The sequence below is a fragment of the Salvia splendens genome, chromosome 2, assembly GCF_004379255.2.
Source record: "Salvia splendens isolate huo1 chromosome 2, SspV2, whole genome shotgun sequence".
Lineage (NCBI taxonomy): Eukaryota > Viridiplantae > Streptophyta > Magnoliopsida > Lamiales > Lamiaceae > Salvia > Salvia splendens.
Window position 1 is genome coordinate 31,285,149 of NC_056033.1, and position 23,543 is coordinate 31,308,691.

General features: G+C 38.0%; 3 protein-coding genes and 1 long non-coding RNA gene across 5 annotated transcripts; 1 reads left to right on the forward strand and 3 right to left on the reverse strand.

Moving 5' to 3' along the window:
• The first annotated feature begins 1,526 nt into the window (after positions 1 to 1,526).
• On the forward strand, positions 1,527 to 5,889 carry LOC121792185. The gene is made up of 3 exons (XR_006048851.1): positions 1,527 to 1,802; positions 3,698 to 3,810; positions 5,773 to 5,889. It is a non-coding gene; the product is annotated as an uncharacterized LOC121792185 (long non-coding RNA).
• Positions 3,262 to 13,076, reverse strand: LOC121792184 (DNA glycosylase/AP lyase ROS1-like). 2 transcript variants are annotated; one of them, XM_042190034.1, is made up of 21 exons: positions 12,889 to 13,076; positions 12,784 to 12,794; positions 11,607 to 12,471; positions 9,448 to 11,154; positions 8,961 to 9,362; positions 8,114 to 8,204; positions 6,676 to 8,029; positions 6,469 to 6,548; positions 6,256 to 6,340; positions 6,088 to 6,179; positions 5,949 to 6,017; positions 5,818 to 5,854; positions 5,649 to 5,731; positions 4,910 to 5,428; positions 4,769 to 4,805; positions 4,633 to 4,690; positions 4,330 to 4,469; positions 4,084 to 4,149; positions 3,877 to 3,991; positions 3,749 to 3,787; positions 3,262 to 3,602 (listed from the first exon to the last, which is right to left on the reverse strand). In XM_042190034.1, the coding sequence occupies exons 3-21, from the start codon at positions 12,349 to 12,351 to the stop codon at positions 3,484 to 3,486; spliced, it is 5,838 nt and encodes a 1,945-aa protein (XP_042045968.1). In that variant the 5' UTR covers positions 12,352 to 12,471; positions 12,784 to 12,794; positions 12,889 to 13,076; the 3' UTR covers positions 3,262 to 3,483. The 2 variants fall into 2 exon arrangements, with proteins under 2 accessions (XP_042045968.1, XP_042045969.1); XM_042190035.1 differs by lacking the exon at positions 12,784 to 12,794.
• LOC121778295 lies at positions 12,444 to 19,314 on the reverse strand. The gene is made up of 3 exons (XM_042175620.1): positions 18,793 to 19,314; positions 18,144 to 18,697; positions 12,444 to 12,471 (listed from the first exon to the last, which is right to left on the reverse strand). The coding sequence occupies exons 1-3, from the start codon at positions 19,312 to 19,314 to the stop codon at positions 12,444 to 12,446; spliced, it is 1,104 nt and encodes a 367-aa protein (XP_042031554.1).
• A 251-nt stretch (positions 19,315 to 19,565) lies between these two features.
• LOC121778300 (zinc finger MYM-type protein 1-like) lies at positions 19,566 to 20,627 on the reverse strand. Its single transcript, XM_042175632.1, has one exon. The coding sequence runs from the start codon at positions 20,625 to 20,627 to the stop codon at positions 19,566 to 19,568; it is 1,062 nt and encodes a 353-aa protein (XP_042031566.1).
• Positions 20,628 to 23,543: the final 2,916 nt, after the last annotated feature.

Consider the following 23,543-nt stretch of genomic DNA (forward strand, 5'->3'; position numbering starts at 1 on the left):
TACGAAGAGTAAAGGCGCTTAGATGAAGGCATTACCCTCTGGTAATAGACTGCCGTCGGTGTCATAACCGCTCTGGTGTTGAGAGGCCATTAGAGCAAAGTTGAAGTGATGAGAAGAGCCTAGTACCACTGTCAGCAAAGAAATTAAATAACATACGCTCTAATCAATCATATGTTATGAATTCAATGCGACTAAAATATGCTAAAACAAAAGACTAAACATAAGGTTGGCCACAAATCAAAGATGAATTGAGTGAAATAGACCAATTGCCCAAATTGAAACCATGAATGAGCTTCGACAAGTTCATCACAGACAAACTATAAAAATTAATACATATTCTTATGCAATTCAATTGAAGACCATTTGTATAAAGTTCAGAAAACAGGAATACATATGAAAATAGATACCCTCATCAGAAATAATCTCCGACTAAATCGTCGAATACATACGAAAATGGATACCCTCATCTACGAAATACATAGGACCTGAGATTACCTCGTGGACAGTGACTCGTCCAACTATGATTAATGATAAGGAGGGCAATCCATATTTGAGGAGATGATAAAATGGTAGGCGGGAGTTAGGGTTAGTGCGAAAATTTTAGTTCAGCGCTAAAAATGGGGGAATGAGGACAATCTGGGAATTATGAAATATTAATAAGGATAATTTCGTGAATTCATGTGTGTATCTACAGTTTGGCTACCTCATACCAAACAGAGTGTTTATAAACGTGGGATAAACGTGGGATACAAACAAACAAATGTATGTGATTACTAACTCCAACCCTAAACATGATATTGGAGTTTACAATATTGTAACATATCATAGCCCAGATTTAGAGACTCACCTCATTTTGTTTAGACTTTGTCTATGTAAGGTTGTTCGGTTTTCAAGATTGTATCTCATAATTTAATATGTAGTGTGTTTAGTTTATAAGATTAAATCTCACAATCAATTATAGATGGATAATAATATGATAATTAGTTATAGCCACCACTATAACTAAAATAATTTCACAACTTAATCATATAAAATAATTTCACAACTTAAACTTAATCATATATTGAGTATAATTTTATCTAGGAACCAAACACACCACGTCGTCAATCGTGATTATGAACAAGCTCAACAAACAAAATTCCTATCAAAGAACTTTATCTTTTAGCCCGCGGTGAATTTAACTTTTGTGAGCAAAAAGTCACTTAATGACGGTTCGACATGATAATCAGAATATCAGATCAATCGAAGATAAAAATATTATTGTGGAAACTTTTTATTGGTTCAATGGTTGTACTCATATCTGTGGGTAAATATTTAATTTATCAATCAATTAATATAGAAGCGTTTTCGTAACTGTTTCTCTTAAAAGTAATGGTTTCGTAGTTATTTATTGATAAAGTTGTTTAATCAAACTTTTAATTATTCCCTTAAAAATAACTTTACGGAGTATGTTGTATATTTTTTCATTGCTTATATAGAAAATGCTTTATTGGGTCATACATTAGTTGCTAACAATAGTTGGGCTTTAGATCTAAAACGGCGAACCCAGTATCCCTAACCATCAACTCTTCAACAATGCGATTCAAATCTCAAACGCCGAAACCAAAAAAGGGAGGGAACTCCTTAATCTGCAAGGCGGCAAAACTTAACCAGAAACCTCTCTCTCTCACCAAGAGTTAAGGACTACAGACGTCGCGCGGAAATATAATCGGAAGAGTCTCATGCGGCAGTCGCTTCGAATCTACCGTCTGCTTCCAATTCATCGCCGGGAGACCTCCGGCTGGATTCCGTGCTATCAAACGGTACGCACAAATATTAACTTTCTCCGTCGGTTACATACGCATTTACGAACTCTATTGGTGTGATATGGTCGTAGTTGGTTGATTCGATCTTAATCTCGAAAAGCAGAGCGATGAGTTTTTCTCACAAACCTCATTTGACGATAACGTTTTCTGCCTGTAAATTTAAAGATCTCTACCCTTGCTTTTTCTACTTTATAGTTTTTTTTTTGTTGAGATTAGTTTGCGCATGCGAAGTAGTAGTTCCCTATCCAACCGCAGTTCCGTTGTCACAGGTATCGCTACGGTGTTAAAATGTGTGTTTCCGCATCTTCATGTTGAGCTCTGCTTTAGTGTGTTTGCAATATAGCCTCTTATAGCACAACGAGATTCCAAGTAGTAATCAACAAAATAATTTGATAAGAGGTTTTTTGCACTAAAATAAGAAGATTGGAAAAGATTGCTCTGATATCTATGCATTCAGCCGGATTCATTCGAATTTTCGCATTACTAGTTGAATCACTTTTCCACTGGCTAGCCTGGTGTTGCAATTGGGATTAGGGAATTGAGTTGTCCTCTAGCCTGAAGATCATGATAGGAATGAAGCACTTTTGAACACATCTTATTTTCCCCATCCTTTTTGAAAATGCTGAAAGACTTGTTTGGAAATAAACATCTGGTACAATAAGAAATGCATACGATACTCAAGCATTTATGCACATCGTTTTACTTGTGAACATTGAATTATGAGGTTGTGCATAACTAATCTCTGGGATATGGTGTAAGAGAAGTAATGCTACACACTGCTTCTCCGTGAAAGATGGTACTTTCTCTAACGTCCTTGGGTTTGTCAAGGCACTTGCTGTCTAAATGTCTAATAATGCCCTAATTTCTTTTAAGTCTCCTTTTATTCTCTAGATGATTATTTGAGCAAAACTGTCGTTAAGTTACTATGATATATTAAAAGTGTAACTAATTCCGGATCGTTTCAATGAAGCATTATGTTTATGCCTGGAAAATGTGTCTTTAATTCCACGCTTAGGTAAAATCATGGTCTTCTTGATAAATTGGACAGAGTGTAGATCATGGACAGTTTATGATATTTGTATTTTGCACATATGTTTTTCTATTTTAACTGTGCCCTTCAATTGTATATGGTAAAACTGTGCCATTCTAATGTAACTACGTCATAGAGATTATACTGTTTATACTTTATATATGCTGACTTCATTTGATGGAAAACAATACTTTCTTCCATTTACCAAGGTTTGAAGTGATATATAATCAATTTTCTATTCTTTTTACCGAGTGTTGAAGTGCTATATAATCAATTCCCTCTGCATTTAAAAATGTCCCTAGTGATTCTCTCAGCCCATCCAGAAGGATCTCATCTCATAAATATCATTTTGTCTCTAGCAAGATCTACCTTAACCATGGCATTTATAATGACAATACAGTGCATCCTATCAAAGTTCTACAACTATTGTTCAAATTCCAATTAATCTTATTGCAAGCAACAAATGAAATGAAACGGCAGTTCCTAGATCCCTACAAGATGCCAAGATTCAGTAGTTGGTAATAAAATGTGATAATTCGCAATGGGTACAACCTAGACATTCGTTTATATGATACAGGAAAATCCACCATGCTATTTGCTCTTAGCTGCTCACTGTTCAACCATGGCCTAACTAACTGCAGTCTATGCCTAGCTCTCATCTGTCTTCCCTTTCCCTTTGACTAGCTTGCTGGCAGGGAAGTGCAATCTGGCAATCAGGGGACGAGGAGCTCTTGTTTTCCTGTCAAAGCCCCTAACACAGACAAACCCTGAAATAAGAAGCATCAGCTAATTATGACATACATGTTGTAAAATGATTACTCTTATGCTCTAAGTTTTCTTATGTTTTTTCTTAATGTACAAGGTACTAGTGCATGGAGCTTAAATGAGAAAATCATTCAATATCCAGGCATACCTCTCCAGAAGCAGTACTGGATTCCCTCTGTGGACAGACCTGATGAGCAAAAACAATGCTAGGTATTGTTAAACTTTCTGAAACCAAACCTCCATGTCTAGTTATTAAACTGTATCTTCCTCTGTTACCTTTAAAAATAGTTGGTATTGATGTTCCAAAGTACACTGTTCGCCTTGGTAAGTTCCATAACCACTTTCTTGGTATGTCCATTGGAGATAGGCTGCTTTCATGGTCAGAAAATACCTACAAGTGTTGAATCATGCATATAAAACCAATGCAATAGTCTCTTTAGTGCACATATTAATAATTCGAAAGAAAGAATTTGTCCTACTGACCTCATTTACTTGAAAATATGTTCCATTTAGTGGAAAGCTTCCTCGCATGGCTGTTCTGCATGGTATCTGTGATGTTGTTGAATGTTAGATTTGTAAATTACCTGAGGAAATTAAGTCTACTGGTACTGGGATCAGCAGCGTAACCATAAAGTCTAATTTAAACAGAACGCAAAGAGGATCAGGAAGATGTGTATTAGTATTGCTCCTTAAAACACAATTTCTTTGCTACTAAGATAGTATCTATACCAGAAGAGTTCCCCTAACAGTTTGAGATTTTGCTTCTCGTGTGCAATTGCATGATGCACAAGTTTCATCTGTGCAGAGCTTCTCAAGTTCTTGGGAGCTGCATCTTCTTTCGGGTGGTTCAATAGAATCCATTGTTTCACCTGGCACAGAGCATTCATCAGAGCTGGATATTCTTAAAATAACTGAGTCAAATGGCGATTCCATTTTCTCCCTTTAAGATCTTTTGATACAGTTTTCACTATTTCGAGCAATGGGTAGTTTTCTTCATTGTTTTAGGTATTTTTTGGACATGTGTTTTCATACCTGGGGTCCATATAGCAAGTAGGTAGGGACAAGGATCGTCAGGTTCCCGTTTATCCATCTGCATATTTAAATTTATTTGAGTCTGAAAAACACCTTATGCCATTATTCATGTTTGTTATAAGATAGAATCACTAACCCCTTCTAGTAGTGGATGCGAATCTGGAAGCTCATAGCTGTACAAAGAGAAAATGATCATAAGATGCTCCAGATTATCAAACATGTAATGTCTAGACTAACATTAGTTGTGTGACTTCCCAAGGTTAAGATGTCTACTTACACATGATGCTCTGTTCTGAGTCGGCTAACATTTTTAAGCTTTGGTACTGGTATTGAAGCAGCTTCTGAAGTTAAAGCTACTAAGGCCTTCGACATCTCTCCTTCCTGCAGTTCTGAATTTTGCTGCATGATTGTCTGCAAATTGTGAGTGAACTCTTCCATGTTCAGTTGGATGGTGGGGATCTCATCAGGATCTTCACCAAAAGCACTCTCAATATCACATTCTGGATCTTGCGTATAATCTGGTTCCGGTGTGGTGGGAACTTCGATTATAGGCTCTGGTGTTTGCGGCTCTTCGATGATGGGCATATAGTTGCTTACTCTAGATCTAGGATCCATTTCTTCAGTTTGAGATGTCAACTGCAAGTTGCCTACTCTAGATTTAGGATCCACTTCTTCAGTTTGAGGAGATGGCAATTGCAAGGTATCCATACTTCGAATTGGATTTTGATCAACTTTCTTATTTTCAGTTGCGCACACAATACTTTTGTCCGGTGGTGCTGGGAGAGCAAGTCTTGCACTACAAGCACATTCATAAGATTCCATAAATCAATAGCTCAAGGGAATCAATTCATTATTGATCTAAAACTTTATATTTATTGTTGATGTAGCTTCACGAATGCATTTCTAGTCTCTTTCTTAATAGATAGATTTAATCCCGGATTCTTAATATCGTAATCATCTAACAGAAATACTAATCCAGAATTTTAAAAGGGAGTTCAGTAGTGCATGATACAAACCTTGCATATGCACTTGCGAAGTGCCTGCATTCTCCCCTCATTGGACATGCATTGCAATTTGGCCTGCTCTTTGTGCAAAATACCTGACAAAATAATAATTTGTATTATGTTTTAAATTTTACAGGGTGTCTTGGGATATTTATGAGATCCTCAGATAATCATGCCACACCTTTCCAAAAGTGATCATTTGATAATGTAGTTCATATCTGTAATGAGATAGAGCATGGAAAGTCAGTGAAGGGTAATTTGTATTGTAATGTCATCATTAAGCATCAAACTGAAGAAGGAAATATTAATTACAGTGTTTTTTGATCAAGCTTGCAGAGCCTGGGCCACAGATATTTCTGAATTGACTCCAATATAGGGTACCTAAACAAAAAAATCAGCTGTCCAGTTGTACATTGTCATGGGACAATATGTCGAGTGCGCAAATACTCACAGTTCTAGTAGATGTAGCTGAAGTGACTCGGGCAATGGCTGAAGAGGTACCCACCCTAATCGTACTGCTATACGGCCAACATTGGTGTCGACCTTTTCAGTTGTTGCAGATACAGTTAATAAATTTCTATATCTTTAAGTAAGACATTGTAAGTGAGGTTAGACTTACTGGAAAGGCAAGGTGATGAAGAGTCAAAAGCCGTACACACTCCACACTCTTCAAACCCAAACCTCTTACACTCAATAGGTACTCTCTGGAAATTGAAAGCAACAATTAGGTGCTTTGCTTATGCTGTTATAGATCTATGGACATAGCTCACATAAAACAAACTCCTATTTTTCTTCTTTTTTTAGTTCTGAGAAAATGATAATGCAAACTTACTTTGCTTTATCTGGTGGAACATCCCTAAGCCATTCCAGATCAATACTTCCATGGTCTCTAACTAGGCGGTTGAGGAAATCCTGCACAGTTGTTCAACAGAGGGTTAGCTATAAATGGGAGCTTTCTAGCTACCTTTGCAATAAATGGTAATAAGTTGCATTAAATGCAAGAGCTCTATATTATTTTCCACAACTATCTGTTGGATACCTTGATTCTTTCTGCCAGCATATTGTTCATTCCCCTTTCTTTAATAGTTTGAGCGATCTCGTTAACATCTGCACATCGAATGGCATCCCAATCCACCGAGTCTAAGGTACAGTCTGTTCTTTCTCTTTTTCGTCCACCAAAGATTGCCTGCTTTCTCAATTGATCCCAATCAACTTTGGTCTCCTTCTCTTTACTGATTCTTCCTCTTGATTTGGGTCCATTAATCGTCTGCTCAGTATGGCTATTGAGGTAATTCTTATTTGAGTTTACTTCCTTATGCTCTGATTTTTTTAAATTGTCAATGTTGCTACTACTATCTGTAGCATCCATCAGATTTTGATAGGCGTTTTTTTCTGAACCCCCCTGCATCTTACTCTTTGCTGGTGCTTGTGCTCTTTGATTGTCAACTTTCATTCGATTTATCCCAATTTTCTCATTGCTGCTTGAGTGAGAAATTGTATTGGGAAGATCTGGAACCCCAAAACTTATAGTGGACTTCTGTGATGTTGTTCCTGATGCAGATTCTGAAGACAGGTCACTAATTTCAGCCCCACAAAGTTCTTTCTCGCTGGAACTATCTGTGAACTTGCTGTCTTTCTGATGCATGTCAAAGCCTGGTGATTTTGCTCCCAAATCTGGCACAGCAACAGTTCTAGCAGGCACTGTAAGATTTTCGCAATGATCTTCATTCTGCAAGCTGCAAGGCAAGCTTTCTGATGGTATACAGCATATTTCTTCAGGCTTTCTTTTGTCACTGCCTTCTCCATGATTCCCATGTAATACATTGTCTGCAATCTGTAGAAGCTTTACGAATGATGTCTGGCTAGTCAACCAATTTGGTTTAACCCCAGCTTTTGGCTCTTCTTCTGTGGTGCTCAATAAGCATGAATCACTTTTTCCATTGGTTTGTGCGATTGGCGAAACTGCAGAGTTCTGAGAAGAAATCTCTGGAGTCTGAGAAGAAAGGGTGTCTTCTGTGTCTCTGCCATCCTCGTTCGAACTCATGGATCTGTTTGCTACAATTTCACAGGAAATAATGGGAGCAAGAGAAGTATCTGTCGATTGACCTCTGAAGTTGCCTTGTAGAAAACTGTCACTGCCAGAAGCATTCTCAGAGGGCTTCATACTGTTTGATTCTCTAATACTGCTGTCTTTAAAATCTTGAAGTGTTTTAGTATTGCCGTTGCAATCTGTCTCATTTAAGATCTCTTTGGTCAGAATAAAGGTCCCATCAGAATCAAGCGCACAGACTTCAGGGTCATTGGTTGCAGCATCTGATCTTTCACTGTGTAGTTCTTCAGAGTGGATGCTTGGCCTGGCAGGGAATCTAGCAGCAAGTGACATAAAGGCAGAGCTGCAAGCATAATGCAGATAGTGAATTTGTATCTTCAATTCAGAACCTGGGCATAAACACATAGCTAGTCGACAGTAAACTAACCTGGAAAGATGATCTGAAACATTCTGAGTTAGGAAAACACCAACTACTGAGTCAAGAACTGATCCCTTCCATGGAGAAAAACGTCTGTCTCCTGTGGAGGAAATCACCGTGTTTAGGGCTAAAGATTTCAATGATACGAAAGTATATAATAGGACAAAAAGTTCCAAATGCAGCAAAATACAACCTTATGGTGACAACTAAAGTTTATGTTAATTTATTCATCATCCACTGCAGTGAAAAACCAAACCAATATTGACAGTTACTATTTTATAAGGTGCACGTTACACGTATAGTACGTACCTTTGTATTATTCAACCTAATACTTACCTCTAGGTTCTGCTGTGCTTCTAGGAAGCAATCATGTTTATATTCTGTCGATAGAGATTTCTTAACTAGAATATAGTTAAATATATGAAATCTGAGAGTGATGGTATAGAAAATAGGTGATTTTGCCATTATTTACTTTAGGTTTTGGCATCTTGTTGAAGAGGTCTATGTGCGGTGAGCCCATACAGTTTGCAGAAGAGGGGGGAAGTGGAGGGATGAGGCGGTGGAGGGGACGCTAATTGATGGCTCATGCTGCGGTGTGCACAGTACGCGCATGCACATAAGTCTTTGTCCTTGTTGAGATACTGAGGGTTGTAATATGGATAATATGGAGCAAGACAGATTCCATTTCTTTTGAGTGCACAACTTATTGTTATTGTCACATCTTGGCTCTAAGCATAGTTAAACATATAAATATATAGGATAATCAGTAATACTTAATTCTCTGATTCTGTCTTAGTTATTGTGTAGTAAGTCAAAGAAGGGCATTGAACAGGTAAGTATATGATTGTGTGATCACCTTGTACAAGATGCATGCGTGCAATGAACGAGTCTGCTCTTCCAATGAACACTCGTCGTTCTTCTTCCCACCATTTTGTATTTTCCTCAGTGGTCCCATCAATGCCTTCACTGTTTATATTTTCTAACAAAAGTTTCCACACTCTTGTTGTCTCATCATCAAGTTCAACCTTAGGCCTTGGTTTTCTTCTTCTCACTTGATCAAATGAAGCATCAAAAGGGACAACAGCTCCAGAATTCTGATATGGAACAAGAGCATAATTCCCTTTAGAATATTTTCCGAGAAATGCATTATACTTTTCTTGTGTTACTCTGCTTTCGGCATTTAGATCTAGTCGTCTGAGTTTATCAGTGATTGAATCAACTAGAGATATGCTTTTCCATGTTAGAGCCAGTGGTGGTCCTGCATCATTAGTTGAAAGTCAGTCAAGTATATCTAAATTGTAAGGTTGTTTTATTGATATTAGTATCACAAGCTTTATCAGTACCCATTGAAGTGCCACCAAAGTTTTGGTGATTATACAAATTTTGCACTGTTGAATGGATAAGCATGCTTCTCTTTGAGCGCTTCTTGGTTGCCATTGTTGATCGGGTTCCAGCCACAAGAGCTTCAATGCATGTAAGTGGTTCGTTGAGAGTTTCAATATTTTTTTGATTTCTGGAAACTTTTGCAGCTCTGCTCGGAAAATTTGGCCATTGTTTACACTTTTCCATCAGTGAAGCTACATTCCTCTGGCGAGTAGGGGCTTTTGATCTTCTCCTCTTAAAGTTTTGCATGCACCCTAAAGCTAACAGATCTTCAAAAACCTGCTTTCCATTCTGAATGCCATCAGTTGCATATTTGGTTGTTTGCAGACTAATACCCTGACTTTGAGCACCATAAGATCCCTGATTAGTCTGTGACATAAACAGATTTTTGCAAGAATCTGTGAGAGTTTGTCTTTCAAGTTTCCCACCATTGTCCGAGTACGATGTAGTCTGCATGCTGGATGTTACTGTACTGTATACCTTCTCTGTCCTCTTTTTTTTATAGATAGCTGGAAAACACAATCCAGGTATGCCACCATCTGCATTCTGTGTATAAGAAGAAAGGTATGCCTGCAGAGAATTATACAATATTCCTGATTCATTTCTATTGCCAAGTGCTGCTTCCTCAGGTTTATCAATGTTTTGTCTTTTTAAACATGTGCTGCTGTTGATGGAGTCACTGGGGCTTTTTGGTGTCAGTTGGCCATGAGGATTCATGCTCACTCTAACAGTATTAGCCTCTTTATCATGTGTAACGTTTGAGAATACTATTTGGCATTTCCCTATGGTAGACAAACTTTGATCTGTGGGCATGTGGTTTCCATTTAATGTGTCCGGCAAGGGGTTCTGGGGACGCTTCTCTGTTTCTGGTCGGTCTTTTGGGCCAAAGTTCCTAGCTCGCATTTCCCTTTCACAATTTGAAGTGGGGCAATCTGGGGAGATAGCATCTCTTACTGGGTTGTCCGAGTTGAAATTCAGAGATCTCCGGCAGGATCTTCGAGTACGCTGCGCCCCCTGTATTTCTGTAGTTTCAGTTGTTTCCATATCAGTATCATCTTCAGAGTTGCTGTTTCCTTTTCTTTTTCTGTACTTTCTCTTTCTTACTGGAGTTTCGTTAGAACTAGGTGTTTTATTAATAGGCTCTGTTCCATTGGTTTCCCCTCCTAAGGGACTGCTAACAAAATTTTTCCGAACATACTTCCTCTTGACTCTCGTGGTGTCCTGAGGAGCACTAGTCTTCTGCACACTTGATTTAGGAGTTCTCTTTTTTTGACCTTCAATTATGACCTTTGGTCTGTGCTTTTTCCTCCTAGTCTTCTGCTGAGGGGTTTTGAGCAAATAAGCTTCATCCATGCCTCCCTTGTCAGGCTTGTGATTCTCCTGCAACTCTGTTGACGTGACTTCACTCAATTGATCGTTCACCAGAGGGGACATTCCCTTCTCATGTAGTCGCATCACTCCTTCCCTGATGATGTCATTTTCTCCCATAGGTGCTTCATCTATGGTTGGATGTTTAATTGCAGACTCCTGCTGGCCGTCTCTGTTTGCCTTCTCTGGTGTTATAGGTGCAAACTGGCACAGAGTACTCTTTCTCATAGCTGCATCAGTAATCATTCTGGGTGGTGAATTAAGATCGAGTAAGTTCCGAGAGGGGATTGAATGGCTATCTGTTAGACACAAGATGAGATTCAATTTTAGTAGAGGAAATAAAATATAGCATGCATAGAGAGCATCCTTAAGAGGCATGCCTTCAGCTAACTTCTCTTTGGCTGTTACTTTGGTTTTCTACACCAAGGAATGCTTTCTGCCATTTTGATACACAATGTTGCATGATACATTAATGCAAACATTTTAGCTGGGTTTTCATAATTAATCCTCGCACTAATTCTTTTGCGTGTTAGGATAATGTGGAGTGGCATTTTCTTCTCACATTTTAGCAGGGCTTCAAGCTTTTACAACTTCGTAAAAACAACTTAGCAAATCAGGGAGTTTCAAGTTTTATTTAATGGGTTGAGGGAATGATTCATGGCTAAAGTTTCTTTACTAGTGAATAGTAGAATAGATACAAATCAATGTAGTATTTTTGTGATAATAACATTTGATCAAATTGTGAACTTACCAGTGACAGTGTTTACTATTCTCCATTCAGCATCAAAATTTGCTCCAAGCATGGTGTGTTGATCTTGCATGGAAGTACTTCCAGAGCTCATGGTGAACTGCCTTCCCTCAACTCCCGGATGAAAACTGGAAGTTGAAACCCCACTCCTGTCAAGTGGTTCTTCTAGCAAACTATGGTCAAACTGAGGGTTAAAAAAGGCACTGCTGCTTGTGACAAAATTACTCTGCTTGAAGGCATTCCCCTTTTCAGTGTTCTCGCCAATCACTTTCATCAGACTCCCAAATGAGACATTTGACCATTGCTCTGGGTCATTCATAGTTGTAGAGAGGTTATCATACGTGCTGGAACCTTTTCCAAACAGGTGGGAATTGGCAGGCTCTCCGGCTGCCCAACTCTCGAAAGCAATCAAATTATCCTTAAAAACTTGGGAACAGGTGGTCATGCTCGTGTGCCAGTTGGGAACTGGACTTGCATTGTTAACACTCATTGAAGCATAATATGCAGGGTCTATCTGGCTTTGTGTGTGTTGCACAAATTCTTCCGACCCAAGGACACTTGCTTGAGCCGCCTGAGTAGTGGAAGCTGATCTTTCCCTCTCTAGGCAATTTGCCTGCTCAGTCTGATTTTCTCCCCAATTTGTGCAGATCGGTGTCAAAGTGGCTTTAGCTGGGGTTGCCGGAATCCATGAAGAGCCGATCTGAAGCTCATCTGGTTTTGAAGCTGTATCTTCTCGCCTAACTGACATCCTGCTATAGCAGGACTGGTAAAAATCCTATATTGGCTTCTTCAAGCTGCAATTTTAGGATTTCTTTTGCTCTCTTAAAAAATTGCAATCCCTCAACTGCATTTCATGTCATTAAATTCACTGCAAATTTCCAGTAAAAAAGAATCAGGAATAGCCAAAAAATTGGTTCCATGCAGCAAATTATGCAAGAATACTTGCCGTCACAATACCAAATCCAAGATGACAGATCTCGTAAAATAAAAATTCAGGAATGTGAAGCTTGTTTTTATTTTAGAAATGTACATAAACGGGGAGTAGAGGACATAGGAAGCTCAGTTAATTGTACATAAAATCACACCGAAAGCAAGTTCTTTGTAAGATGAAAGATATGCAGTAGGAATAAATTTGGGAAATGGGGATAATCTGCTGTTAATTTGTAAATGCCATTCTTACCAATTCTGTTCCTGATAAAAAAAAAGATAAGAAGAGAAAAAGCATTAGAAAGCTACAAGAGGCCGTATATGCTGTTGAATTGGAAAGTCTTGGCGTAGAACTCACCTAAAATTCGATCTCAAATGAAGATCTCCAACCGATTGTCGATCGAAAGAGGAATTGAGAGCACAGCAAATTCGCAGATGGGTAGAGAGAAGGAGAAACAGACAAGTAGAAAGACCAGGGCTTTCTATTAGAGAGAGAGAGAGAGAGAGAGAGAGAACCTTGAAACTGATAAATCTTTTTTTTTAATCTTGGTAACCACTTTGATAGGTGTTTTGTTTCATTATGATATCGGTTCCGTTTTCTTCATGTCATGCGACGCGCGAGATTCAGCGTTATCGGACTGAGGTTATAATAAAATAATAATATTTTGAATTTTTTTTGATCATAATAGCTTTGGTATTGGTAATAATAAAATTGAAATATTTGTACACTGCATTTATTGTACAAAAAATATTGAGAATATACTAATTTTCAGTACGACAATCATGTACTGAAAATTTTAGTATATACATTTTTAATTTATACTGTAAATTTATGGTATTTATTAAGTTTTTGGTATATCATGATATGAGTATACACCAATAATGGGATATAGAATAAATTTTCACAACATGCTTAGCATATATAACAACATGAAATAAGATTATGATATTTTGGTATGTCGAGTCGACGCCTAAGTATATTGTAAAAATAAAAATAAGATTTTGATATATTAATATATTGTAAAAATATAAATAAGAATTTAACATACTGTATTTGAGATGCTATATAAATCAAGCTAGCTGAATTGTTTACATAAAGGATATTGGAGTATATTGTGGGCGGTTAAGATTATCTTGTTATATTCTAGGATAATCGTATCTTATCATTTTAATAATTTGTTATCGTCAATGAAGCATAGCTTAAGATTAAAACTTTCCTTACGGAGACATCTTGGGTTGGAATAGTAGACATGAAAGATAGATGATCCAATAAAGTACAGTACTTATGATACTAGTAATTTAGTAGTACTCCATATAAAATTACCACAGTAAATGACTTTTTTTTTTAGTTTTTGAAGTGAGTTAATCATAAATATATGCAAAAAAGATATACTACATCAATACATCATATTATGTAGTAAAATTTATAAGTTTTTTTATAAAAGAGCTAAGTCCCAAAGTGTTAATTGCCGAACATAACATAACGAATAAATAAAGAACAAAACAAAGTAACTACCACCCGAAAGTTAGATGCCACTTACTTATTTTAAGTATGCAATTAACTTTAGTATGTATAGAGATGAGATAAGTCTCCTACTTTTATTAGTACACTCTCCATCCCATTAAATATTAAATATTTTGTTCTGATACGGAATTTTATATTGTGTTGTTTTGTGAATTATTTAAGGGAGTAAAGTAACATAGATGAAAAAGTAGAGTTAATATTGTTTCTATTTTAGGAAACGTTTATTTCTAACGAGACAATAAAAAAAGTAAAACATTTCAATTTTTAACAGAAGAGAGGAAGTATTTGATACTCCTATTTAATTTCATAATTTAATAGAAAAAAGCTATCTGATTATAATATCACCAATAAATATAATCATAATTTAAAATTAAATAAATAATAAATTTAAATATTATATTTTTTCTATCCCATTTTAAGTTGAGCATTTCTATTATAGCAAGGGATTTTATGTAGTATTATTTTGTTAGTTAAGTAGAAAGAATAAAGTAAGAGATAAGAAAAATGTAGAAAGAGTAATGTTTCTATTTTTAGAAATATGTTATTTAGAGTGAGATATTTTAAAAAACGAAAAATGACTCGTTTAAAATTGATCAAGAAAGTACATAATCTTTTGAACAATATAATCATTTTACAGTATTGTACCATCCACAATAGGAATAGCCCAGCAATAGCCTAGCCACTGCCACATTATCAGCACTCAAAATCCTCCTGCCACATCATCAAAACAAGCAAATAGCCCAGCAATAGCCCAGCCATAGCCTAGCCACATAATATCCACATCACTATTAACAAATATATACAAAATAAAATAATTAACAATCACACAATATACGAAATTTAATTTACGAGACATATACGGGAAAAGTTTAATAATAATATTAAAATTTTAAAAAGTACAATAATTTAAAAAATACATTAATTTAAAAAAAAATACAATAATAAAAAGGAGTGTCAATTCACTCCTCGTCTCCGTCGTAACCGCCTCCGTCGCTGTCGCCACCATCGCCGCCGCCACCACCGCCGCCGCCGCCGCCGGTCTCCCTCCGTGCCGCCTCCAACTCATCCTGCAGGCTCATGAGCAAGGTTTGAAGCACGCTCTTCTCCACGGGATCCGTCGCCACCCGCCATTCGGCCATCGTCTTGATCAACTGAGCGCGCGTTTGGGCGCGAGCGAAGAATTTGAGATCCTCGGTGGATTGGCCAAGGGGGGATGCCGACTGGACCTCATGGGAAGCCCCGGCGTTCCCCCTCGCCTCCCGCTGAGCGCGCTTGCGCCCCATCGGGCGAGGAACTCCTGCGTCGTCTCGGGGAGGTCGTGGGAACCACCGCTGCTGCCGCTGAAATCGCCGGTGTAGTTCAGTCGTTGCTTCTTCGGCCAGCCTGAGTCGACACCTACTCGGAACTTCTCGGACTCGTTCAGCACAAGATAGCAGTTCCAGTAGGTGAAGTCCTTGTATACCCCCTTCAGTGGGAAGGCTTTCTCAGCTATTCTCCTGCAGTCCTCCTCCGTTTGGCCACTGCTCATCATGCGGAGTGCGTTGGTGTACAAACCCGAAAATCGGGAGACCGCACCCCTGATTCGGTTCCAGGCCTTCCGGCAATCCTCCCCGTTGCGTGGCCTCCCCTCCGGGCAAAATCTCTTGTAGGCTGCTGCTATCTTGCCCCACATGTTGACGATCCTCTGCTCGTTCGAAACGAGAGGATCGTCGCAAACACTCACCCACGCCTTGCAGAGCGCGACGTTCTCCTCGTCCGTCCACCTCCTCCTCACCCGGATGCGACGACTCGCCGACCTTCTTCTTGCCCTTCTTCGCGGGGGCGCCACGCCCCCGCTCTGCCCCCCTTCAACGAGAGTTTCCGGAGCTCCGGGAGTATCAAACACCAAGTCATCTAAGGAGAAACTATCAAACCCCAAGGGCGTTTGGGTCGATGTGTGCGATGAACCAGTCGAAAAATCTAAACTGGGGCGATAGACATCCCCCGCCGTCGCCGGGGACCCCCCAGAAGTCCACTGTGTAGCCGGTACGACCCCCGGAGTCCCCTGTGTCGGCGGTACCCCCCGGGCATCATCTGCATCCCGGGTGCCCATCCCGTTGGTGCCCACCCCGGTATCGCCGGATACCCCCCCGGCGGACTCCCCCCCGTTGGCGGCCCGGAATACATCTGCTGCCACGGGTACATGTTGTAGTACCCGGGCTTCTGACCCCATCCACTTCCCACGGGGATCGACGGAGTTTGTGACCCGCTACTCCCGGAACTAGGCTCGTTGTTGAGATCCATTTCTCTTGTTGATCTTGTACAGAAATTAAGATAGAGAGAGTACTCGTTAAAACAAGTGGTGCGAATGAAAATGACGAGCAAAGCGCGTATATATAGTGTTTCGGAAAAAAAAAATTTTAAATTTCGCGCTAGGCGGTGCGCTGGGCGATCCGGGCGCTGCAATAGCGCCGAGCGGACCGCCCAGCGCCACGCGACCGCCCAGCGTTGCGCGGTTTCTCTCTCCATTCGCCCGCTGGGCGACTACAATAGACCGCCCAGCGAACCGCCCAGCGCCGGCGCTCGGCTGAGCGGTCGGCTGGGCGGCATTGTGGATGGTAACTAAAATGCAGTGGCCTATACTCGGGAAATGTAAACCAGGAGTGGGACCAGGTGTTTAACAGAATTTGAGAGATTTAATTATTGAAATAAGATTAGAGGGTTCAACGAAGTCTGAAGTGACTTTTACAGTTACATGGTACTGTATCACACTACTAGCTTACCTTTTTTAGTAAAATATTCACACTCTAATTTTACTTATTTTATTCAATTATTTACTTTTTACTATATTTTTTCAATTAAATTGTGACATTTCTTTTAGCTATAAAATTTTTTAAAAAATATCAAACAAAATAAATGAAGATAAGGTTAAAATAAGAGAGAGAAAAATATGAGAAATATGAAAAATAAAATAAGAGAGGAAGCAAAATAAAAGCGATTAGATATTTTTTTTAAAAATATAACTCAATTTGTTGGGATATTTCAAAAATACATACAACTCAACTTAGTTGGATTGAAGAGAATACAATTTTATTTTTACTTCTATTTAATTTATTAAATATTCATTTCTTAATTATTTAAATATTCATTTCTTAATTTTCATGTTAAAAGTACTAACCTTTTAGAGTACCGTCCTCAGCCTTGCTATGCTCCTATATGATGTGCTTTTTCAAATTTTCACTATATATCAAATTTCTCATTTGTTTTCTTTGAGATTGAAATTGTTCTTTTTCTGCCGTCTATTCAGTGTGTGTACATTCTAAAAATTTAGAAAATAAATCACAATTTATAAAATAAATTTATGTAATGTATGAGAAAAGTAGTACTCCCTCCGTCCCAACTAAGTTGAGTCGTATTTATTTTTGGGATGTCTCAACTAAGTTGAGTCATTTTTTTAACTAAAAACAAAACATCTAACCCCTCTTACTTTTTTCTCTCACCTACTTTACTCTTCTTTATCTTCTTACTTTATTCATCTCTCATATTTTTCAACACAATTTCTTAATCTTCGTGCTCAAAAATTTTGTACTATCAACTTAGTTGGGAAGGAGGGAATACTAGTTTTAGTAAGGATGCAGAGTTAGTAGTTACAATTATATTAACAATAAATCTTCATGTCAAATTTTATATCAGTATATCTATATATTTTACAGCATTTAAAAAAACATTGATTATTTTTTTAAAAAATACTCACTTTCAATAAGAACATGTGAAAATATACCCAAGAAATACTCACTTTCATGAGGGATATCAATCGGATTAACTCAATAAGTTTTGACCCAATCTAGGTTAGATATTTTTAATTTTAACACCAAACACCTGAATTTCGGACTGCTAGGAATAAAATTAACATGTTAACAATTCAATGTACACTAATAAAGAAATAGTTCTATTTTTAGAGTGTAAAATATTTATTTATGAGAATATATGGTTAAACTCAACCAATGGCGGATCCAGGAATCAAAACTCGTGGGGTCGAACCGAACAAGATTATATATATAATATTTAAATAAATATTTCTAAACAAAAATACATAAAAATATATATACCACAATCTTATGTTATGCGAGATAGTTGGCTTCTTCGAGTAGCCATTTTCTGAAAACGACTCAAAAATCTTTTCATTGGGAATAGTTGCAAACACCTCCTTCTCGCTATATACCATCAAACCGTCGTTTAACCAGTCATCTCCCATCTTATTTCGCAGCTCTGACTTCACAAATTTCATTGCAGAAAACACTCTTTCAACAGATGCTGTCGCTACTGGTAAAAGTAAGACTAATTTTATCAACCGATAAACCAATTTGAAAATCTTATCTTTCATCATTTCAACCATCTTCTGTGAAAGAGTTCCTAAATCTTCAACATCTGAGAAACGTGTATCTGTTCTTGCATCACTCACGAAACTTCGAAGTTCTTGAGTTAACAAGCTAAGCTCCATGGATGAAAAGTCTTCCGGATAAAGAGTGGCAAGATGAACAAGTTTATCGACATTGAAATTGGAGAAATGATTTCTTGGATCAAGGCATACCATACATTCGAGTAAGTCGGTGCTGGATTCAGAAAAACGATTCCTCATTTCTTGACTAACTAAGTCAACAACCTGATTGTGAAAAAAAATTAAGTTAAGGAGTTAATGTCAAAGTTTAAATAAATAAGAATATTAGTTATAAAAAATACATGACAAAAAATTTCAACACGATAATAATGATAGTTTGTAATAGTTTTTCCATCATTCTTCATGCGAATACGTCTTGGAACAATGTCGTCCATGATAGGAACATCAATTTCATTTGCCCGACAAAATGCTTCCACTTCTTGCAAGAAATCATCCCATCCAGATTCTCGAAATGCTTGCAAGTCCTCTTTCACAATCACTATCAAATTTATAGCATTCAAAATATTTTGATCTTTATATTGCAGCGCACAAGATAGTGCATCAGTCATACCCAACAAGCGTTTCATCAACATCATGAGAAACACAAAATCAAAATTTTCCATCTTTTGAAGCAACCCTTTAGATTTGCCACCTATTTCTGGATCGACCCCATCTTCAAATACTGTTTCAAGTACTTTGACTATCGAGGGCCACATAGATGTAAGACGAACTATAGTAATATAATGAGATCCCCATCGAGTGTCACCTGGTCTATGCAAAGAAGTTTCTTGATTTAGACCTTTACCTGAACTGATTTCCCCTTTCTCAATCATTTCAACCATTCTATCATATTCATTTTGTCGGAGTATATCTGCCCTTTTGCAAGAAGATCCACAGACTGTAACAATCGGACTGAGATAGTTGAAAAAATCAGAAACATGTCGATTTGCCTTACATACTGCCACACATACCAATTGAAGCTGATGGGCAAAACAATGGACATAATATGCTGATGGATTTTCTTTTAAAATAAGTGCTTTAAGTCCATTAAATTCACCCCTCATATTTGAAGCCCCGTCATATCCCTGACCTCTCAATCTTGACAAAGATAATCCCAACTTAGAAATACGAAGTCAATTGCCATTTTCAAGCATTTTGATGAAGTCTCTTTAACATGAACTAAGGCTAAAAATCTTTCTATTATCTCTCCATTTTTGTTCACATATCTAATAACAATAGCCATTTGCTCCTTCACCGAGCAATCTCGAGACTCATCAACCATTATGGAAAATAATTCATCACCAAGTTCCTTCATTATTTCTAGCGTAGTTTCAACTGCACATGCATTAACTATTTCTTTTTGAATTGATGGAGCAATCATTTGATTATTTCCAGGAGCATTGTTCAATACAACTTGACCAACTTCATCATTCCATAAACTATACCAATATAATAGCTCTAGAAAGTTGCCCCTATTTGAAGAAGTTGATGTCTCATCATGTCGTCTAAAAGCCAAACCTTGATTCAAAAGGAATCGAATAACATCAAGAGTTGCAGTCAAACGAATCCTATATTCCTTCTCTTGTTTTGAGCTAACTCTACTAACAATATAAGTCACACTCTGCTTTTGATTTACAAAATTTTCATATTCAATTCTAGCTTTGTTGTGTGAACTACCCATTGACCCAACATGAGCTCTAAATCTTTCATTAGCCTTCTTCCAATTAGAGAAACCACCACTAACAAATGCTTCATCTCCCGGTGCTAAATAACCACTCTTGAAAAGAAAATACCAAAAACAATACGCAGCATCTGCTGTCGTACTATATTCAAGCCAAACATAATCTTTATACCAAACATCCCTAAACCCTCTCTTATCTTTCCCATATTGTTTTTTTGGAAAATCATGGTTTTTTGGTTGGCAAGGACCTTTGGCAACATATTCTCTACGAATACGATCCCGAATATTCACATCAAAACTATCCATAGAGTCTCGTAATCCAGGGTCGGCTTTAATTTTCTCTTTATCAATTTCAATCTCGTCCGGATTATTTTCAACTACCACATTATTTCCCAATTGTTGTGGTTCTTGCTCAACATTAGCACTAGAAGAACCGATAGAAACTCGAGGTCTTTTATTAAGATATTTATCCATTAACCTAAAAAAAAGTAACATAAATTTAGAATTTAGATTTAATCATTTTCATATACAAAATAAATAAATAATCCACAACTCCAAAGCAATTAAGCAAAGAATTTGCAATATCTACTTAAATGATGATCAATTTAATAGTGCTAACTGCTACTTAAATGTGAAAACTGAAAAAAAAAACAAATAATAGTATTACTAACTTAAACTTGAATTATGATTTATTGATTTTACCTACCTCGAATCCTTGATACAATGAATAATTGATTGCCAAATTGCCAATTGCTAAAATATTCTTTCAAACTCCTTGCACAGAACCTGTGAAATTTCTTCTCTTCAGGCTGCAGAATCGGCGACTGGGTCAATTAAAAGTGGGTTAAAACGTGAACTACTCCTATTTTAATAGCTTTGTTGTGTGGACTACTCCTATTAGAAGTTGGGTCAATTAAAAGTGGGTTCAATTCTAGAATTAATGAGTAAAAGGAAGCCCAAATTGTAAAGCCCAATTGTAAAAGGAGGCAGGCCCAAATTAGATTCTCTATCTCTCTTCCTTCTTCTCTGCAAAATCGGCGACGCGGGGCAGGAGATTGGCGGCGTGGGGTCGGCGGCTGAGGGAGGGCATTATCCGGCGATTCTCCGGGGACAGCGGTGGGGTCGGCCGACCCCCTGACCCCACCTAGATCCGCCGCTGAACTCAACCCTAATTAAATACTAAAAGTGTAAAAAATGATGTTTGACAAATTTTAAGTTATTGAATGTTTTAACATAAGTTATGATGATCAGTACATTGAACATCTAATTTATGATTAGTATAATTAAAATAAAACATACACATATCGAGAAATTTCAAACTATATTATCGAATTCAAAATAATTTTTTAATCAAGAATTTGAATTTTCCAATTCATTTATATATTACTCCATACGTCTCACAATAGTTAAGTTATAATACTTCTTTTTGGATTGTCCATTGTAGTTGAGTCGTTTGAGTTTTCTTGGCAAATTTTTTATTATTTCCTCTATTTTATTCTTACTTTTTCTTTTACTTTATTCTTTCTCCATTTAACTTATAAACACTCGTTTCTTAATCTTCATGTCGAAAATTAAGTTGGGACAGAGGGAGTACTATACTATACTAATAAAAATCTAATGTATATTTTAAATATAAAATAAAAGATTGATCTTTTTGGTATATATTTGTATTATAAAGTTGAAGTGTTCAATCAGTTGTCAATATTAATAAGATAGAAAGAACAAACAATAGCGTAACTAGATTCAACTCTCTAGCCAACCCATTGAATTATGGGCTAATCAGATCGTACTAATTTTAAAGTTAGAAATTTCTAACTCTAATCTTTAAATATAGTGCTATCGGACCAATTTACAAGCTATCTCTAATTTTTATTCCTTCATCCGTCCCAACTAAATTAAGTCATATTTCTTTTAGAGATGTTTTAATTAAGTTGTGTCATTTTTTACAAAAAAATAAAACATCAATTTACTCTTACTTTATTCCATCGCCTACTTTATTCTCTCTTTATCTTTCGTACTTATTCGCCTCTCTTACTTTTCAATACAATATCTTATGAGCATCCACATCGGCGGCCGTCCCGGCGGACGTCCGACCGGCGTGCCGGAAGTCCGCGCGGGACGTCCGCCATTACGCAGCATGGAGGTGGACGCGGACGTGCGATGCGGACACCAGAGTTCCGCGGCATTCCAGGACGTCCGTCGTGACATCCGCCATTGCGCTGACACGACGGACTTCCCGATTTTTTTAAAAAAAAAACTCTATATATACGGCTCGTTGAACTTCATTTCATTCACACAACTTGTTTTAACGAGTTTCTCTCTCTCTACTTTCATTTCTTCAGAAGATAAATGGAGCACTTCGATAGTGATTCCTCCGCCACGAGCGAGTCACAAATGCCGACTTCGATAGAGTTGGGGGAAATGTCGGCGGAAGTGCACCGATGTCCAGGTGATGCCCGGAATGGCGCCGATGATACCCCAACCCCAAATGGCGGGGATGATGCCCAGGTACTACAATATGTACCCCCTTGGTGTGGGATGATGCCCCAAATGCCCGGGATGAGTGTCGCGATGCCCGCGATGATGCCCCAGATGCCCGGGATGATGCAGGGCATGCCTGCCGCTGCGGGGGAGCAGGAAGGGGGTCCCCCAATCACCAGGGGACAATGTCTATCGCCCCTACATGTAGGGCTGGCAATTTTCGACACGACACGATAATCTGACACGAATCAGTACGAAATTATTGGGTTGGGGTCAAGTCTTATTGGATCCGTGTCCTTATCGGGTTGACCCATTAAGAACCCGATAATTTCGGGTTGGGTTCGGGTCGGATGCGGGTCGGATACGGGTAACCCATTAAGAAATAATAATATTATTTTTATTATTATTTAAAAATATATATATTAATTTAATTTTTTAATTTCTTATAAATTAGGTTTAAATAGTATAAAATGAATTTTAATTGTGCAAATTAGGTTAAAATTAAGGCTTAATCGTGTAATATTAGGTTTTAATCGTGTAATATCGGGTTCGGGTTGTTATCGTGTCGTGTCAACCCATATTTTATCGTGTCGATAACGGGTTCGTGTCAGGTGCGGGTCGTGTTCGGATTTGAAGGTAGCAGGTCGGGTTCGTGTTCGGATTTACAGTTTCCTTAACAGGTCGGGTTCAGGTTAGGCCTTATTGGGTTGGGTCATTATCAGGTTGACCCGATAACGACCCAATCCGCACGATTTGCCAGCCCTACCTACATGGATCTATTATCGGGTGATTCCCCCCAGGGTACTCATCTGGAGACTCAGTTCACCGGCATCGAGACTTTCTCTTTTGAGGAGTTGGGGCTATCTCCGGCCAGGGATTCTCCCACTGAGATGCCATTGGCGGGAGGGA

Coding starts and splice junctions, on each gene's coding strand:
- LOC121792184 (XM_042190035.1), bottom strand. CDS start 12,351: ATGTCAGTTAGGCGAGAAGATACAGCTTCAAAACCAGATGAGCTTCAG. Junction 4,470..4,632: donor ACTTGCTATATGGACCCCAG/GTATGAAAACAC, acceptor GCTCTGTGCCAG/GTGAAACAATGGATTCTATT. Junction 3,992..4,083: donor CATATTTTCAAGTAAATGAG/GTCAGTAGGACA, acceptor CAACACTTGTAG/GTATTTTCTGACCATGAAAG.
- LOC121778295 (XM_042175620.1), bottom strand. CDS start 19,314: ATGGTTGAAATGATTGAGAAAGGGGAAATCAGTTCAGGTAAAGGTCTA. Junction 18,698..18,792: donor CAAACTATCATTATTATCGT/GTTGAAATTTTT, acceptor TTTCACAATCAG/GTTGTTGACTTAGTTAGTCA. Junction 12,472..18,143: donor TCGCATAACATAAGATTGTG/GTATATATATTT, acceptor GGAAATTTGCAG/TGAATTTAATGACATGAAAT.
- LOC121778300 (XM_042175632.1), bottom strand. CDS start 20,627: ATGGATAAATATCTTAATAAAAGACCTCGAGTTTCTATCGGTTCTTCT.